The sequence below is a fragment of the Fukomys damarensis genome, unplaced genomic scaffold, assembly GCF_012274545.1.
Source record: "Fukomys damarensis isolate Sample0158 unplaced genomic scaffold, DMR_v1.0_HiC HiC_scaffold_24, whole genome shotgun sequence".
Classification (NCBI taxonomy): Eukaryota; Metazoa; Chordata; class Mammalia; order Rodentia; family Bathyergidae; genus Fukomys; species Fukomys damarensis.
In genome coordinates, this window is record NW_022900936.1 from 56,951,007 (window position 1) to 56,970,125 (window position 19,119).

The following is a 19,119-nucleotide window of genomic DNA, read 5'->3' on the forward strand; positions in this document are numbered from 1 at the left end:
AATTTTTTTTTTTTTTTGTACCGGGGATTGAACTCGGATTCTTGCTCTTGCAAGGCAGGCAGGCAGCGGAACCACTGATCTTAATCCCCAGCCCTGGCTGTTTTAAAAAGAAGCAAAAATCAAAGCAAAATGCTATTTCCCAGAATTTTTTTTTTTACACTTCCCAGAGAAGTGAAGTATTGTTCTAAATATTGGTGAGTCATATTTTCAAACGGAAAAATCATGAATTTAATTATTCCTGGGAAACATGGCTTGTTCACATTTTCTGTGTATTACGAAAGGGTTTGCTTACACTGTTGATATAGGCTTTGTATGCTGAAATTAAAAATAAAAAAAAAAACCTTGTAATAGCTGCTGCAAAAGTTTCTTTAGAAAATTTACAAACCGTGATTATATATTAGTAGGTAATAGCTACTCTAAGAACTTCTCTCTTACTTTGAACTATCAATAGCAAAAATAATTTAAAATGTGCCTAAGAATATTGTTACAATCATCTATATGTTGCTATAAAATTTTATATCATTAACTTTAAAGAAGTAAAAATTCATGAAATCTATTACCCTCTCAAGCTTGTTTTCTGTCTTCTTTTGAATTACTGCAAATCTTAAAATACAGGTGTATTTATAATTTATAAGTAAGGAACCAGTATCATACTTCACAAATCACACCTTTTTTTTCAATCAGGTGCAGATTTATAACTAATCAATGATTTTTCTCCCTAGCGGAAGTACCAAAATAATGCTGATTGATCTATTTTATAATGACTGTTATAATCTGTGGTCCTTAGCTCCTTCCCCATCCCTCCATGTCAGTAAGGACTCAGAATTCTCCCTCTGCTAGTATGTAGCTCATAGGAGAGTTCAGTAATGACTTCTTGGTTCATCATTTTCTTGGTTCACCATTGGATATGGTAAGCTCTATGTACTATGAATTTTTACTGCATATATGTTCAAAATGATACATTCCAGCCCATTTAACAGCTAACACATATGTTAGTTTTCAAAATACCTAGCAATTCACTACAAAAAAATAATAAAAACCTTTTTCTCTTTGACCAGTTTGGCTTAAAACACTTCACAACAGAGCCATAATTTGTATATCTCGCCGCCAGGAAGCTCTGAATTGAATGTGTTACATTCCTGCTGCCACCCCTTGGGACAGTCCTGCATATACCACTTGTGGTTTGAGCCAGAAGGAGCATGTTAAAACAAGGTTCTGTTTACACAGATCTTGCTGTCTTTTTAGCACCCAGTAAAAATCAAAATCTATTTAAAGAGAAGGTATAATATGATATAGTCTGTTTTAGTCAATATATTATTTTCCAAGGCCATTTCTATATTATAAAACATTTAATCTATGGAGAAGCATCCTTTAATATGTAAATGCCTAAGTATTACCTAAATTTGAGACAAGTTCTTTTCTTTAAAAACCAACCAGAAGACAAATAATGCAGATTCATTAAAAGTAAAGCTGTACATGTTTTCAAACACTTCAGTGAAGAACATTATAGGGTGTAAGATAAAGAAAACATCTGTAGTTGACTAAAGCTCTAGCCTAAAAGCAACTTTATATTCATTATAATAGGAGATGTGTCTGGGACTATGCAGTCTGGACTAGGGAATATTTGTTTGATCTAAGCATCTGTGTTTCATTTTAGAATTTCCCAGGAAGAAAGTGGTATGGGAAAGCAGAAGTGAGATGAGTACTCACCAAAATTACACGCCTGACCACTGAGGGCAGAGAGTTGTTGTGAATAGGCCCAGTCTTCATCATTAGGAGCAGAGATCACCAGCAACCGCCTCCTCCATCGGAACCTGGAAAAAAAGCAGAAGGTTACTACTGCTGACTGCCTCAAACAAGAGTCCAGTGTCAGAGAGCAGAGTCACTTTAGCTGCCATTTTTCCAATGCCAAGAATAAAAAGTATTGACCTATGGGGCTGTCCTGTAGCTCCTCAAAGCCATGGAGCTGCATTTCTACACTTCTGTACTTTTTCTGTTGTTACTTCTGCCTACGTTGGTATTTGCATGGTATATCAGGCATGAGTCTGTGGTCGCTGTGCCCAGTCAGGACACTTAAGGAGAGGCAAAGTTCTCCAATGAAATGAAAACTGGACAAAGTTGTACTCTATGCTTTATCACTAGAAATAAGAAAACTCAAGTCTTAAGATAGTTTCTTCCATGGTTTAAAAAGGATTATGAAATGAATATACAAGAAGCCAGGCACAGTGACACATGCCTATAATCCCAGCATTCGGGATCGCTGTGAGCTCGAGACCAGCCTGGGCTACATAGTAAGTTCCAGGTCAGTCTCAACTACATAGTAGACCCTGTCTCAAAAAAACAAAAACAACAACAACAACAACAAAAATATGAATATACAGACAAGAAATACAGGGGAAATAAAAACAACTGAATTATAAGTAGATGACTAAGACAGTCAAGTGGGAAAGTGGTTCAGAGATGGTTTTGGGAAAAATAAAATAGTGTGTCCCTGTCTCAGTAACCAGTTGTATATTTCAGAGGTAAATGTAAGTTCTAAAATTCTAATAGGCAACACAGAGGTTCTCTACCAAGTGGAAAGTTGCTAAACTTGAGCCATAGAATTTTAGAAAATAGACTTGGTTTCTGTGATAGCTTTTGTTGCTGAGAAGCCTGAATTCAAGTTTTGTCATTACTAATTTTGGGATGTCCTTGAGTATGTCTCTCAGTTCACAAGTTTCAGTCCTTACCTGCAGAAGTGAAAGCAGTATGTCTACTTTGAAGGGGTGTACAAGGATCAGCTCTAAAATCCATCCATGTGAGTTATCCACATGATGACAGCCCGCTAATTCTATTCATGGCTTCTTTTGTGCTCCTTGTAGATTCAGAGTGAACATGAGAGTTTCCACCCCAAAGGAAATGGCCTCTTGGGTAACAGAGGTTTGGGTGAATGAGATAAAATGATAGTGTGATGAAATACAACCTCTGAAGGGATGTCTGCTGTAAGGCTCGCCAAGAATTGCTTGCTGTGACATTACGTTCACTTTCTCTGCTTGTTTTACTTCAAAGGGAAAGAAAAACTAAAATCTCCACTGAGGATAAGGAGATGAATATGTTTGGCACTGAGGAGGGGAAAGGAAAATCTGAGACTGTCCCGAGTTTCCTGAGAAAGGGAACCATGATGGCTGTCTGGTCACAAACATGGTCGCCTGTGCTTTCTGTTTCCTTAGGATGTGTGCCAGACCAGCACAGGGCCCAGCCAAGATCCCAACCAGGCCAGTCTGCCTGCTGTACAGAGCTGTAGGGTGTCCTAGAGGAGCTATTTTGAGTGAGGTCTATTTTGGCTTGTTTAGCTGTGTGCACCACTGAGTCCTGAGGAGGGAGGATGGGATCTAAGACTCCTGGTCATAGACATAGCAGAGAAGGTCATTTCCCCTAGTCATTAATTCATCTTCCCACAGACCTTCACATTAAGATGCAAGGACTTGGCTTGCAATAATGAAGAAAATAACTTCTAACACACGAAACCAAAGATGTACACTTAACCCAGACCCTTTCTTTGGACAAAATGTTTTGTGTCACTTTAGCTTCTCAGTAAATAAAAATATCACATGTTATGCATATGTTCGCTTGTTTAACTCATATTAGCAAATTAGCGAACATTTTTATACTCTTTGGTGCTTCTATTTCAGGAAAAAGTAATCATAGCCTGAACCAAATTCTAAAGCCCAGACTAGCATCAGGGTCTGGTCAGCTGAAACCAGGCTCTGCAGACCCAGCAAATTTGAGGGAAAATTCCTATTTGGATTAGTCTTAGAACAGTTGTTATTTTCCACTTCTTTTTGCCTGAGTTTCAATTCTGAAGTGTTTAAGAAGTCAGTCTCACCTCTTCTTCAATAGCTAGCACTTATCAATTACTAATTTTGTGCTATGTCCTAAGCTATCATTACCTGTAGTATTAAATGTACCCTTCACAATAATTGTAAAAAGAGATACACTTATTACTATCATTTTGCAAGTGAGAAAATGGATTTCTGTAGTAAAATATTTAGCTCTCTGTCACAGAATCAATGAGTGGAAAAACAGGATTCAAACTCAGGTGTCTTGCTCACACCTTTAGTTGATACATTATTACATTTTAATTTTTCAAATCAATGATAATTATCAGCAGAATGATTTCATGAGCTGTGACCACAAGCCAGGCACAACCATGGATATCTAAATTGTAATCATTGTAGACCACCAAATTATAAACCACTTGGAATAACAGACATATGCTCCTGAAAGAATATCAAACCCTATGAGGCTCTTAGATAAAATATAAACCCCATCTAGTTCAACAGACTTTAGATGAAAAATATTTGTACATGTATTAAGAATCAACAGAATGCCAGATTCAAACCAATAAACAATCTGGATACAGCATTTGTAAGTGAACAAAACTGAGATGTCAGTTTTTCCTTTCAAATTTTGAAATCTGTGACATACTGATTATAAAAAGATTTTCTTTCATTTTGCTCTTTAATGTTATACTTTGAGTGTCTCCTATAAGAAAAATTGTACACTATTTAAGCTTGTGTGTCAGATTTACTTTGCTTAACATAATGGTCTCGATTTATCATTCTCTACAGCAGATAGACAATAGGAAACGGAGATAAATCTTTTGCAAATGGGAAGAAGACCAAGAGATGGAGGGAAGTGGATGAGGGGATGAAGAGGGAGAGGAAAGAGTTGTAAAAGAAATTAATCTATGTTATGTACTTGTATCAACTCTCCACAATGTAATCATTATGTACTACAAACATGTACTAATAAAAATAAAAATGTTTTAAAAAGACAAAACTATGCAGTTCTTGACTCACATGTGGAGAGTGTGCTTTCACAGGCACAAGTAAAGATTCAGACTAAATGATTCACATTTAACCCAGAGTCTCCAGGAAATGCTCCATTTCTGGTGCCCCTCAGCCACGCAATAAGTACAGTTGGGGGTAGTGTTTATTTTGTGGGTTTCTTGTGGGTGATTTTTACAATTTTGCACTTCCTAAGGCCCCAGAGTCCCTGTAGACTTTTTTTTTTTTTTTTTTTTTTTTTTTTTTTTTTTTTTTTTTTTTTTTTTTTTTTTTTTACATCAGAGAAGGATAGGAGAAGGGAGACAATTAAATGCACTGAGGTTGCTGAGAAATGGCTTTCAATAAATGTCTCTCCCCAGAGAATCAGGGAGCTGGGTTAAGAGGGTTTCTCCTTCTGAAGAATCAGTGAGGCTTTTGTTGCTTTCTGCACAGTTGCAGGGAAGCAGAAAAATCAAGCACAGTATGCCAAATCCTGTTTGGAACAAGAAGGAGCCTAATAAATAAATACGTAAACAAAGGTATCATGTCCAGAACATTCTAAATTCACCAACTGAATGAATCACTCCTCAAGAAGTTCAGAATTCTGTCTTCTGTACTAAAAAAGAAGCAAAAAGGAGAGAAAAGACTTATCCAAACCACCAAGTCCACATTTACTCCTGAAACTGAACTCAGTCAGTTTTGCAAGCAGTCACTTTCAACAGAACAAGACAAGCCTGTGGCCAGAGTGCCCAGAAACTGACAAGCTTTTCTCCAGGCAGGTTCATTTTCTGGTTCTCTGTCTCTTGGGCATTTTCATTAGCTCACTCCCAACAAATCTGTGCTTGCCTCTTTCAAGACCGGAAAGGTGATGTACCTGGATAGGAAGTTCTCCAGCGATTGCTTCTTGTCTTCTTTACATACAATGCCCTCCTTTTTCTGCCTCTCCATATCTTTGATTCTGGACTGGAATGTATCAATCAGATCAAATACGGACTTCATTGCAATCGGAACCTCATAGTATTGCTGTTTAAGAAAGCATACAATTATGTAAATACATTGTTCTCTCTGTTCAGAGCATCCAGGAGAATTCAGGGGACATCTGGGGAAGTATTTTAAAACACAGCCTGGAAGGCTCACTGACTTAGTACTCTCCTGAAATAGTACTTTCTGCTGATATTTTAAGTTTCAGAATCCATGAAACTGTTGCTTTTACAAAGAATTCTTAACTGCACTTTTTTTTTTTTAAATTGGAAAAGGGCCATACTTTCCTCATCATACAAATCCTAGGTTCACTTCCCTACTTTTAGTACTAAGCTGATCCCTGTTCACTATCAAAAAGTGAAAAATGCCATATCCAACACAGGAAACCAAATGAAATGTTGTGTTGTGGTAGTTCTGCCCCAAGGCCTGTTCTCTAGTCCTAGAGATTATCTCACTGCGTTTGCAGCACTTAATGTTAAGTCATGTTTGCTTACATATTTTCAGAAACAAATTGGGCTCTAACATAGATAATGACAGTTTCCTGAGTCATAGTTCTCTGGACTTACAAAAGCAACCTGAGACAGATTTGGGGTCAGGATGAATATAATCAGCATATGCTAGAGAACAGTCTGGATGTGGCTTGGAGTTGTATGTCCAAAGGAAATTCATCTTAAGAGATCAGGTAGTTCAGTGTCTCACATTGGCGATAGGGTAACATAGGTGTGGAAAGAATTAATAAAGCAATCTCTCCCCAGATCCAGAAAAATCTAGCTTCAGCTTAAGTCAGATGTTCTGATAACCCAGAAAGCCTTTTTTTCCCTAAAGATTCTTATGTAAGCATATGTAATATCAATATACCGAAATTACAGTGGAGTCTGGAGCAAGCCCATGTGATTATGAAGTCCAGCACTAATTGAGTAATTTTGGGCAAGTTACTTATCTATTCTGGAACTCTTCCCCCCCCCCCCCGCTTTTTCTCTCTCCCTGTGAAACAAAAATAATGCTAGTGCTTATCTAGGAAGTTTGGGACAAAAATTACAGAGTCTGGAGGAAAATGCATTGCATAACGAAAGCCCCTGATGAAGCTGGCCATTTTTGTTATTCGTATGTCTATGTATAATAGGTTTTCATGGTTCAGCAACTACGGCCTTAAGCACAGGAAGAAAATAGGTGTGAAATACTACAGTCTTGTCCGTGTTGGCTCAGAAGGTACACTTACAGACCCTTCCAAAGTACACGCTGTGTTAAATACAGGTTTCTTGAAGACAGAAACCACTCTTCACTTTTTATCCTCAGGGCTTGAAACACCACAGCTATTCAACAAGTGTCTGATGAATGCACATTTGCTTTTAAAGAAGAATTTAGTCTGACTCAAATAGCTAAGCCATTGCAGGTCAGTCCAAGGCACTTTTTTTTCCTGAAAAGAACAGTTCTTAATGCAAATTCATAAGACAATTCAATTGAGCCATTTCAAAACTCTTTCCATTCATAAGGTGACTTGTGCTCACTCATACATCGAATGGACTCACGGACAAAAACAAAAATTCATAGCTGCTATTCTAAGGGATTGCATTGCATCATACATCACAAGAACCTGTACCTTGACTCTCAGGTCAATGTCTGTCAGCACCATGAAAAAGTCATTGTAGGTCATTCCATACTCTTTCCGTAGCTCACTGATGAGATGCTGGTCTACCAAGTCTTCATCATCTACCACACGCATAGGCTTCTCATTATCTTAAGGCAAATGAAATGTGAGTCAATAACAGCATGGAAGTAAATGAATGGGAGCTCTGGGCCTCTGTTTGCTCTTAATCAGACCAGCCTGCATTAGTGTTATAGATTCAACTCACACTGTGTATAAACTAAAGTCCCAGAAGAAATTGATAAATATTGAAGCAAATGAATAAACTACTTTCGAAAGTCACTCTTCTAGTGAAGATGAAAGGTACCATTTCTGTCCACCCTGTCAGAGTGAATCAGAAAGGGAAAAGTGAAAGGGAAGGCTTCTGAACTAAGAAGACAGCCAATGCTTTCAAAGAATGGATCTGCACCCTAACTCCCTAGACCCAGATAGTTCTGTTAAGTTTTATTTCCTCCAAACAGGAACTTGAGTCTGAAATCTATATCTGTGCCTCTTTTTTAGTGTACAGTTAATTCTGGAATTCAGTGAACATGTCATGGCTATAGAGGAAGCAATGTCTATTTTCAAACATAGTTACGGGTTCCTTGTGGCTACAAAAAAATCATACTATTCATAATACAATTTTTAAAAAATTTTATGATTTTTAAGCAAAATGTGACTGAATTTATGGAATTTTTAAACCATTATGTGTTTTCCCAATCATCAAACCCCAGAACGATCTCTGTATAATTCAGCATAATTCCTGAAGGTGTTACTGAGTAATAGGAAATGAAAATCAAAGTGTCTGGGTTATGCAGCAACTTGTATATATGGAAAGAACTTTAACATTTCCAAGGACAAGACAGCTTTAGAGAAGACCATCCCAACTTATGATGGTTAGACTCAACAATTTTTCAACTTTATGATACTGAGAATGTGTTACACACTCAGTAGAAACTACTTTAAATTCTGAACTTTTGATCTTTCCCCAGTACCCATTCATGATGTGGGGCAGCAGCAGTAACCCACAGCTCTCAATCAGTCATGTAATCCTAAGGATAAACAATTGATGCATTATAGCTTAGCTGATGGGTTAGGTTTATTAAGTGCATTTTTACTCAGAATATTTCAAATTTACAATGGGTTCATCAGAATGTTATCCCATCATAAATTGAAGAGCATCCATATTTACTTCTGTCTCAAACAGGTTACTGTACTGTACTATTCAGATCCTCTTATCTTAAAACATGAGTTTTCCATGAATACTAGTATCTGGATCCCTTTCTGAAATTTGCTCTTCTTTTTTTGTTGTTTTGCTTTGTTTGTTTGTTTGTTTGGGTACCAGGGATCAAACTCTGGACCTTGCACTTGCCAGGCAGGTGCTATGCCACTGAGCTAAATCCCTGGCCCTGAAATTTGGTCTTCCTAAAACAAAACTAGTACTGCCTCACCTTGTGTCTTTGGTCAATAAAACACCTTTGAGAAACAGAGTGAGGGACAACCCACTTTTTGGTCCCCCTTCTGTCTCTCTTAGACTTTCTCTCAATTAAAAAAAAAACTCTTAAAAAAAGAAAAGAAAAGAAAAATGCCTGTCCCTGAGTCATAGCCCTACCAGGACACAATTTCATTTAATGGTTAGTGCAGTAGAGGAAAAGGATAGATATAAAACCTGTCTCCCTTGCCTCAAAGTGGACAACCCTAAGGGACCAAATATGTTGAAGTTCAGTCATTCTCTATCTAGTCCTGCATCCCTCTCTTCTCATAGATAGTAAGACTGTACCCCACTAATCTCCTACATGCAAAACTCAGAGATTCATGATCTGTTCCTAAGAGAGCCTTTAATCACAGACTCTGAGAAGAGCTTGCTCAGTGCACAATGGAAATTAATAATGAAATGAAGGTTAGCGCTCAGCATAACATTCCTGTCCAGTGTTCTCTCTCCTGTACAAAAATACCTCGTACTAGAGGGTAGAGAGAATCCAGAACAAAACTTCAAGCCAACTTTGTTCTGCTGGGAATGGCAAGAAGCTGTTTTCACAGTCTAGTTTCTTCTTTCAACAAAACTGTTTTCTGAAATATTTCAACCAAACATTAGAAAAAAAAATAGTCGCCGGGGATTTAGCTCAGAGGTTCAGTGCCATGCCTTGCAAGTGCAAGGACCTGAGTTCAATCCCCAGTACCAAAAAAAAAAAACAAAAAGAAAGAAAGAAAAAAAAATAGTCTGTATTCCCACCCTACTGAAATATCTATGTTTGCACCAAATAGGAAAATCTAACAATAACGACAACAACAAAGCAACAATGAAAGCTCTGTCTTATATTAGACCCAACTAGGATGGGGCAACTCCACAACAGGGCAAAATCCACTGTAGGCCAAATTCTGTGGATGGTACATGTAAGGCCAGGTCCTGTTTTCAGCTGCGTTCTTTGGTTGCAGGTCTCTGGTATGCTTTGCCTTATGTATAAATCAGGGCTGCATAAACAAATGGTCCTCTCCAATCTGGGAAGGCGACATCAAGTAGGCATCTTCTCAAGTTTATTCAAGTCTAGTCCCTTAGCAACTGTTACAGGAATTAGAAGCAAAAATTCTTTAGGAAATGTCCTGTAAATTGTCCATATGCTCCTAACCCAGCTAACATGATTCACAGAGCCAAGCATTTTATGATACGTGCATGTAAGTTTACTGAGGAGATGTAAAATAAGGATGAGAGGGCAAACTCTGTCCTGGGCTGGCAAAGACTACCCCTGAAATGGGATGTTGACTAGGTCCTCGACCTTTAAGAACTCAAACCCAAATGTCAGTGCCCAAATTCAAGTGGTGGTGAATTTCTCTATGTATTTGTTTTCCATGCCTGACTATGGACGGCAATGACACTGGAGAAAAAGTTAGCTCCAATTATAAAATATTAGGCAACTGTGTGCCAGGCATTTAGTTCAAAGCCTCCATCCATGACTGCTACTTCTCTGTGACATCTATGATGTTTTTCTTCTCTTCTTTTAACCTGCCCCCTAAGTTCAAACCATTTTGTCAATGCCTAGAACACTCCAGCCTTTCCCATTGCTTCAGAAACTCCTTATCAAAATACAATTAATTGTCTATCTTCATCCATCTGGAATACTTGTTAAAATTACAGTCCTTTCATCCAGACAGATTGAATTGGAAGCACTGGTAGGAGGCCCAGGAATCAGCATCTCATGAGTTTCCTAGATGATTATTACACACCCTAAACACAGAGTTACTGTTTCATGGGATAAAATACCTGCATACATTTTTGACTTTAGAATCCAGAACAGGTATCATCTCTTTAGAAAGTTAAATAAAAACAGAAATAGCTTGGTAAGTTGTCACCTACCCTCACAAAAGCTACTCATTTTTCAAGGCTTTTCTATTAAATCAACCCACTGTTCAAAAATTTTTACAGTATTTTTTTTAATGACAGCAGTTGGAAGAATTTATCCCTTTATCACATTCTTCAAATGCTTGATTTGTACATTTGACTTAGGCACATTTCCCTCTTTTTTGTCAAAGTTGATCTTGACACTGATATGCTTGATGTCACAGGCAGCAAGGCAGTGAGACAGGACAACTGAACAAGTTAGGAAACAGGCTCTCTGGCCTCTAGGGCAAGAATAACTGATAGTCAAAGGCTGAATAAACACAGGGGTGGACACCCAGCCACCACCTGGAGATCTGAGCACTCACGCGGCCTCTCCTCCCAGCTCAGAGTGGCAGGAGCTAGAGAAGGCAACTGTCAGCCACTGTCACAACTGAAGAAAAGAACTGGGGACAAAAGGTCAATTTTTCAATACTGGCCCAGAGGGAAAGCAGCATTTTTGGATTGTTATGATGACCGTAAAGCTTCTCTATACAGAATAATTTTCTTCAAAAAGATCAAAGACATAATACTTTAGTCTGGAGTGGATGCTACCCTTTTTATTTATAAAGAATTTTTAATTCACCTGTGAATTCCTTACATTTAAGAAATCAATACTTTGGCCCTTCTCGCTATTGTATTCTGCTTTAATGAATTCATCTCCATCCACTCTTCTCCCTCTTTTGTTATCAATTACCCTCAAACCTTATTTCCTTAAAAAAATTATCAAAGAATTTATTTTACCATATAAATAACTTGTGTGTGTTACAGCCCTTAAAATTTTATCAAATACCAGTATCAAACTCTTTCTCATTTCTATATCTTACTAGAAAAAAAGTTTGCTTGTGTCTTGTTCACTTTCATTCAACAAAGTGCTGTTAGCCAGCATCATATTCCTATTGGGCAACTTTGTTTATGATCCATCCACTCAACACACTCACCAATAATCTTATTCTAGTGTGATATTTTAAATATTATTAACAATAATGAATATGTATTATGCCATTTTAAACTCCTACATGTAATATACTCCTTTATGACAAAATCAGATGGGTGCTAGAATTTGCTCAAGCATAAATAACTTTATCTAGACTGATTCCCTAAAAGTTAAGGTATGATTCCTGGTGTTTTTAGGTTCCTCATTGATGACCCAAATACTTTCAGTGAGATGGACCAGCTGATGAATATTGCTCACATGGTATTTGGATATAGGCATCCACTTTTAAGATCCACTTAAGAAATCTGGAAAAGTAGGGAGTGCTTGATTTATTTTTGAGGATAAGTAAGGCCATCAGATAGATTTCCAGCTGAAAATCAAACAAGGTTGGGGTTTGGTTCACTGAGAACATGGTTCATGCCAATTCTTATTTTCCCATGGCTGACTCCCAGTCCTGGCTGTGACTGCTACAGCCCTTCCCATAAGGGTAATCTGGGACACAACACGAGGAGAGAAAGGCCTTCCAGGAATTAGATGAGGAACACAGTAAAGTCCACACCCACTTCACATCAGTTCCAGGCTACCATTCAGTGAGGCAAACATCCAAATCACAATACCTGAGTTCCAATAATGTAGAAGAGAAAACCTTAGCCTCCCTATAGTTCATATGCAATCCAGATGTCTAGAAAATAGCGGTGCTATGCAAAAAATTTGCCAAGGCAGCACCAGGTGCTTACAATAGGACCATATAGAGGTTGAGGTGGAAGATATAATGACTTTTCCCCTTCTGTGAAGTAAGGAATGGAAATACTTCATGGAAGACTTGGTGGGTAGCACATTTGACACTGGAAACACCTGCCAGAGGAAGACTTTCATCACCAGCCAACACCAGTCCCTCTTCAGGTTTGAATACCAACTTCCTCGCTAGATATCTGGAGTAAAATTAAGCCCATTGGCTCATGCTGCTCTGTGGAAAACCAGGAAACAAATGGTTGAATCCCTGTTAACCATTAAATATGGGACTTTATAGTATTAGTATCTTGGGCTTCACTTTTATTACAAAGAGCAGTAATGGTCTGACTTGGAAGAGGATTTGTGAGGCTTCATGTGTCACCATTCTGAAATTAGCATAAACAGCCATAATTATTTTGCAATTGCAAGTGCATTGGTGACAACTATAATTTCTCACTAATCCTCCAGATGCCTTCCAGATCAAATGGTGGTGACAGTCATCCCACAATGAGATGGGTTTTTATAGACATTTCTTATTTTAATCCTCACCATAGTCTGCGAAATAGATGTTTTTCTCTTTAAAATAAGACATAAGCAGTAACTTGCCAAGGTCACAAAACAAATATATATGGTTTTGAACCTGGGTTTGGATCTGTTTGCCTACTTCTTTTGTAACTTTTGTTTGTATGATTTTTTTCTGTGGTTTTGATTAAAGAAAATATTTTTTCTTTTTCTTCTTATGCACAAATCAGCCACTAATCCACAGTGATTTATGATGGACATGGGAAAACAAGCTATTTAGTTTTCCTTCATAGTCCTTTCATGGGAAAGTAAGTTTAAAAACAGAGAATATATAATTGAAAACTAATATCTGCATAAATTCTAGATAGCTGCTGTATAACACTGTGCCTATGGTTAACAACACTATGTTTTGAACTTGAAAAATTTTCAGGAAGGTGATCATATGTTAAGTGTTTTTACCATAATACAAAATAAAGAAATAGTATAGTTTTTAAAAAAGCTAAAATACATTCAAATCAACATTGCCATGATATAACTATGGCTATTATATTTATTTTTCTCAAGATTATATACCAGAAAAAATATGAGACATCATATGTGTTGAATTTAAATATTAATAGGACATATATTAACATATCCTATTAATAGCACATATATGTCATATATATATGGATGGAGAGAGAGAGAGAGAGAGAAGGAGAGAGAGGGGAAGAGATAAGGGAAAGAGAGAGAGAGGAGGACAGTTTTATTTTGTTTCATGAGACAGGGCCTCACTATGTAGTTCAGGCTGGTCTTGAACTTGCAGTGATCCTCCTGCCTTATCCTCCTGAGTTCTGGGATTACAAGCACACCACACCACGGCCAGTTTAGAAAAAGTATTTTTATATCGTTGCAGATGTTTTCACATAAAGCATGTTATGAATAAAATGCCGGATATATAAGTGATGAAATATGAAGAATTACCCTGAAGGATTTTCATTATAGTTAAATAACAGCAAAGCTGAGAATGACTGCAAAAAAAGGCTAAAAAATAAATTTTCAAAGATCGAATAATGATGAAGTGGAGTGGGTCAGATTTTGGCCTTCTAACTGTGAGGCTTAAGTAATCGTAGAAGTCTTCCAGGTTCCCATGAGGAAAGCGATGAGTTAGATCTGAGCTGCCCGTGCTGGGCCATGGGCCTCATGAATTTCACATGCATCATTAATATAAAAAATGGTGAAAATTCTAAACTCAGCCAAATTCTTCTGCTTCCCAAAAAGACTTGGGAGCAGTTCAGACCATATTTCTGGTGACTTTTCATTTAGCTTAACAGCCTCGCTCAACTCTGGCTACTTCCCCACTCAGGCTTGCCAAAGTCAAGTACTTCCAGGGGTCTGGCAGGTCCCCATTTGTGATGAGTCACCTGCAGTTTAAGGGCTGCGGGCAGATCAGGCAATAAGGGGCTGGATTCTTGCAACACTGTGTTACCTTTCTTATGTTCCTCTACCTTACTGACTTTCAGACAAGAATAAAGTGCTTGCATATCCTTTGCTTTAAAGGGCTGAAAACATAAGCCAGAACCTGCCTGGAACTGTGACGTAAGTAAGTAGGCCAACTGACCTGTACAGTCACAGGGAGACCTCAGATATCAGAACGTTCCCTTTGATCCCTCACAGGCCCCTCCCATAACATTTGTCCCACCTTATATATGAAAAAAACAAAACAAAATTAAAATTCTTAAGAGAACCTAGCTGGAAGTGGTCGATTTTCATGGAGCTGTTACTGACAGGGCCGAAGATGGTGATCACAGACATTTTTCGGGTGGCCATCTTGCAGAAACTCTCCAGATACTCATCTCGCTGCTGCACATACATGTTGTTCTCAACCTTGGGAGCAGTGATCAGCTGGAGGTGAGTGAGAACAAGTAAATATTACTTCACAGTATTAGATCCACTGGGCGAAATCCAAAGATACTATCTGCAAGGGAGGGCAGGTAGTGACTGAAACCTAAACTACAAGACTCTGCTGTTAGACAATTAGCATAATTAAGACCAAAGAGGGACATTTGGACAGGCCGCTTTTGTTTTAGGTGTTTCTACTCATTTCCATTATTTACCTTCATTACCCCTTGGGTCTCAGTTTTCTTATTTGTGAACTCTGCACAGGAATATTTATTTTGCAAGCCTATTTGGAGTATCATGATGACCTGATGTGTAACCACAGTTCAACATGTTTCTGCCTTCTCTCATTTTGATCTTTATAATCCTAATTGGATAATCAGAATTGGACAGTTCGCCACACTCCACAAACAGGCGGGCATGAACCTGTTCATTCTTGGAAGGATGTAAAATTGTATTCTGATGGCGATCAGGTCCTTGATGAACTTGTTGACCCCCAAATAACTCACCAGCCTGATGTCTGCAATGAACATCATCTATTCACTGTTGACTCATCGCTGAGCTAGGAGACAGCCTCTATAAATTTTTTTTTGTAAATGATTCCTTGCATTTGACCATATTCAAACATCTGTCATCTACTTCTCTATTTACCCACCCAGGATCACAAACTGTTCCTGAAGTTTGAAGTGGCTATTTACTTGGCATTTTTCACAGGGGAAATCAACATGCTTTTAATCTGTTCCAAATATTTTATGAAAAACTGTCAAGAAATTTGGTCCTACCTTCACCTTGCTGTTGTTTTTCCTCTGTCAGATGTGTTTACTGACATTTTCAGCCTTTCCCTGCTACAAATTTGCTGTGCATGATAAATCACTATCATGAAAATTAAAAGATGTTCAAAAGCCTTTTTGAGTGAAACATTTAAAAAGCTTGTCAGAAATAAAGCTTTCAAATTTGTTTTCTTTCTCAGATCATTGTTTACTCATATTTTAAATAGACATACTCCAGTTCATTTTCTATTTATGCTTAGATGCTTGTTCAGTTGAACTCAGTGAGTAGGAAATGTTTGAGAAGTACAATTTCCCAAGGAAAAAAGTAATAAAATTTCTCTAAATTTATTCATTGACTCATATTTTTTAAAGGTATCTCTAAAAAGATATGATGGTGATATGTTTAGTTTGTTTTAGTTAGCTATGTGGGATTTCAGAGAATAGCTCAAAGGAGTTTTATTTTAATTTGACATATTTTAGTTTTTCCTTTCTGATTCTTTGCTCATAACGATATTTTTGAAATACACAAAATGAACATGTTTAAGTGAAAACATAAAACTGTGAAAGGAAAGGTAACAGAAAAAGATTACTGTTGATGATTTGCATTCCTTAACCTTAATTTAGAATAAGCCCATACCCAGAACATAATTAGATAGGTTTCTACACTCAGCTGGCCAGATGCTGGGTGACTGATAATTGCCTGCCTCTTTAATTTCAAGTCCATACCCATTCCTCTCATACTTTGCTGTGGACCCTTACAATCCACAGGCAGACCATGATATGAATGGACTTTAAGAGTTCTCAAAGCCTCTTCTAGTCTCCTCGGTGTGGTTGTACACAATTAGGAATTTCAGACAATATATAATCATGGAGAAGTTCTTTCTCCCAAACAGCTTCGCTCACAGTAATGTTAGGCTAAGAATATCCAGTGGCAATCAGTGGCGATCTCAAATACATAAAAATCTCTGAGTGTTATACTCTCCTGGAGCATTTGACCAAGGATGCCTTAACCCACCAGTGAGGAGGCATTCATTTCACATGAGTCATTTCCTGGCTTCTGGCCCTCCAAGATCTGGCTCCAGACTCTCTCTTGCTAAGTTTCCTCCTATTACTCCCTTAAATGACCTCTTTACCGCCAATAGCCACATCAGTCTAAACTGCAAATTGAAGAGTCTTGGGCAGAATGGCACAGAAAAAGGGTGAGTACCAGCTAAAGCTAGAGGACTAGTACTTTTGTCCTAGTTCAACACTCTGGTAAGCTGTATCCTTAACAAGTCCACGTAATCTTACGAACCTTGTCATTTTATGATCACTGAATCTTATGAGCCTTGTCATCTTTACAATGAAACAACTTCTGTGCCAAACTCATAAACTTGTAAAGGTTGAGAGATAGCTTGTGTATACCTGAGCACTCACATATCTGTTGCTCTATTTTTGTGTTTTGTTTGTTTGTTTTAGTTTTGAGGCAAAGTCTTGCTATGCAGTTCAAGCTGAATTTGAATTCACTACGTAGCCCAGGCTGACTTCAAACTCATAGTGATCCTGCCTTAGCCCCTGGAGTGCTGGGATTACAGGCGTGAGTCACCACGCCTGGTTTATCTGCTGCTCTGAACAGTTCCTGTATAATTCTTTTTCTTCTGTGTACACTCAGTGCCATCCCTCCCACCTCAGAGGCCCTTTTCTACTTCTTTGCTCAGCCACTTCCTCCTCTTAGTAACTGTGCCGGTTGTCTTCACAACTCACTTGGAACATATAAATTGCCCTTATGCAGATTTACCTTTTATGATGATGTCAAGTTCCTCAAGGCACTGAAGCCTCAGACCCTGCAACTGTTCTGCAGATGGTGCAAGTGCCTCAGTGCTGGCTCGTGTTCCTTAGGCTACCGAGATCACTCCCATCAGAAAAGAGGGGAGAGAGTTAGATCGCAGGGGTTCTTAGTTACATATGAATAGATGCAGCCTACAAATCAGTTGGAAAGATTCTCTTCTTTGTGTTTTAATCTGCTCCTCCATTTGGTGCATGGGAAAGAGAGCAGGATGATCATTTTGACACTTTTCAAGACTCTTTCCCTACGTATTGACATTTCCAGCACAACTGTTTTCCAGTTTAGCAGCATGTTAAGCAGTATTTAAAATGGAATCCATTTCCAGTCTCTTCTTTCTAAAAAAGAGCATCCTAGAATGCCTCAGTAAACATTATTGCCTATCACTTGTACTCTTTCCAGTTTGGTGGCAGTAAATCAAGACATGCATCATGAATTTAAAATTGTATGGTGGTTTCAACTTCTGTGTTGACTCAATGGGTCCTGGGAAGAGGAGGAAACCTGTTTGTATGAAGAAAAGTAGCAAATAGGAGTGGGAAGATGGTAAGGAGAAGATAATTCAAGCTTTGGATTATTTTAAATACCATGTTAGGCTCAAAAATACTAGATTTTTATTGGATTCTGAAAAATAACTTTCAAGCAAGTAATCTGTTTTGTAAAGCAGAACTTTCAAATCCTTTTCTAAATTTAAAACAAATAAGTAGGTTGCTGTCTCCAATATCCAGATCTCTGAAGACTGAAATATTAACCCACAGGAGATTCATTTGCCAAAGAAACCTTAAACTTGCACTTGAACTTACATGATTTAGCATAGTGAGGCCCCTTGTTACCTGCCAAGTAGGGAGATCTAGAGTACCAAATGACAGCTTGTCAACTATATAAACATGTAGCCCAATGCTTTAGTGATAGTTTACCTACATTCTTAGTGTTACTAATCCCAAACTGACAACAAGAAATCAGAAAGATCAGGTCAATTGGGTTTCAATCTACTATCCTTGACTGCTGGAAAACCAGAGAGATCAGGGGCAGATCATTAATAACATAGTACAAGTAGAAACTTTACATTTGTGCATAGCACAAAATGTTGAAGATTTTTATATCTTATCAGTTATTTGGGTAACTGAAAGTTCAAAATTAATTTAAAATGTTACACGTTCATTAACTAACAGGAAAATTATTTAATTTTCTTCTCAATTTGTGGCCTATGCCATGGGAAGCTCTACCTCCAGGAAGAAAATAGGGGCCCAGCTTGGGCTTGAGCTTGAGCTTTGAATTCTAATTTTGGCTTTGTTCCATGGTAGCTATATACCTTGGGTACCTTCCCAACTTCTCTCAACTTTGGCTTCCTCATCTATAAAGTAGGCTTTAAGAAGTCATTTCTTGGGCAGGGGATTTAGCTCAGTGGTTCTACCACCTGCCTTACAAGCGCAATGACCTGAGTTCAGTTCCCAGTACTAAAAAAAAAAAAAGAAGTCATTTCTTATGAAATTGTTGTGAGAATTTAACCACCCTGGCAGGGTATGCCCTGCTCTGTAGACAAGCGAGGCAGCAGTGGGGCTGAAGAATTGAACTCTGGCCCAAGAATAGGACTCCTGGCTCCACCTACAATGCCTTTGATGTCTTCTGGGATGCCATTTGCCCAACCTCAACCTATACCACTATTGCCAAGGTT

General features: G+C 38.1%; 2 protein-coding genes and 1 long non-coding RNA gene across 3 annotated transcripts in view; 2 read left to right on the plus strand and 1 right to left on the minus strand.

Annotated features, from left to right (window-relative positions):
* Slc35a5 (solute carrier family 35 member A5) overlaps positions 1–1,932 on the plus strand; it is a 43,800-nt gene extending 41,868 nt beyond the window's left edge. The window contains 1 exon segment of the mRNA XM_033768089.1: positions 1,658–1,932. The gene's annotated coding sequence lies outside the window, so the exon portion shown is untranslated.
* Ccdc80 (coiled-coil domain containing 80) overlaps positions 1–19,119 on the minus strand; it is a 30,182-nt gene that overhangs the window by 5,101 nt on the left and 5,962 nt on the right. The window contains exons 3-6 of the mRNA XM_010630131.2: positions 14,705–14,861; positions 7,390–7,526; positions 5,683–5,831; positions 1,711–1,814 (exon numbers count right to left, since the gene is read on the minus strand). Of these exons, the coding sequence (XP_010628433.1) occupies positions 1,711–1,814; positions 5,683–5,831; positions 7,390–7,526; positions 14,705–14,861 (547 nt within the window). The remainder of the gene's footprint in view (positions 1–1,710; positions 1,815–5,682; positions 5,832–7,389; positions 7,527–14,704; positions 14,862–19,119) is intronic.
* The window catches only part of LOC117287493, a 32,208-nt gene continuing 29,839 nt past the window's right edge, over positions 16,751–19,119 (plus strand). Inside the window, exon 1 of the long non-coding RNA XR_004518786.1 lies at positions 16,751–16,824. This is a non-coding gene — a long non-coding RNA (uncharacterized LOC117287493). The remainder of the gene's footprint in view (positions 16,825–19,119) is intronic.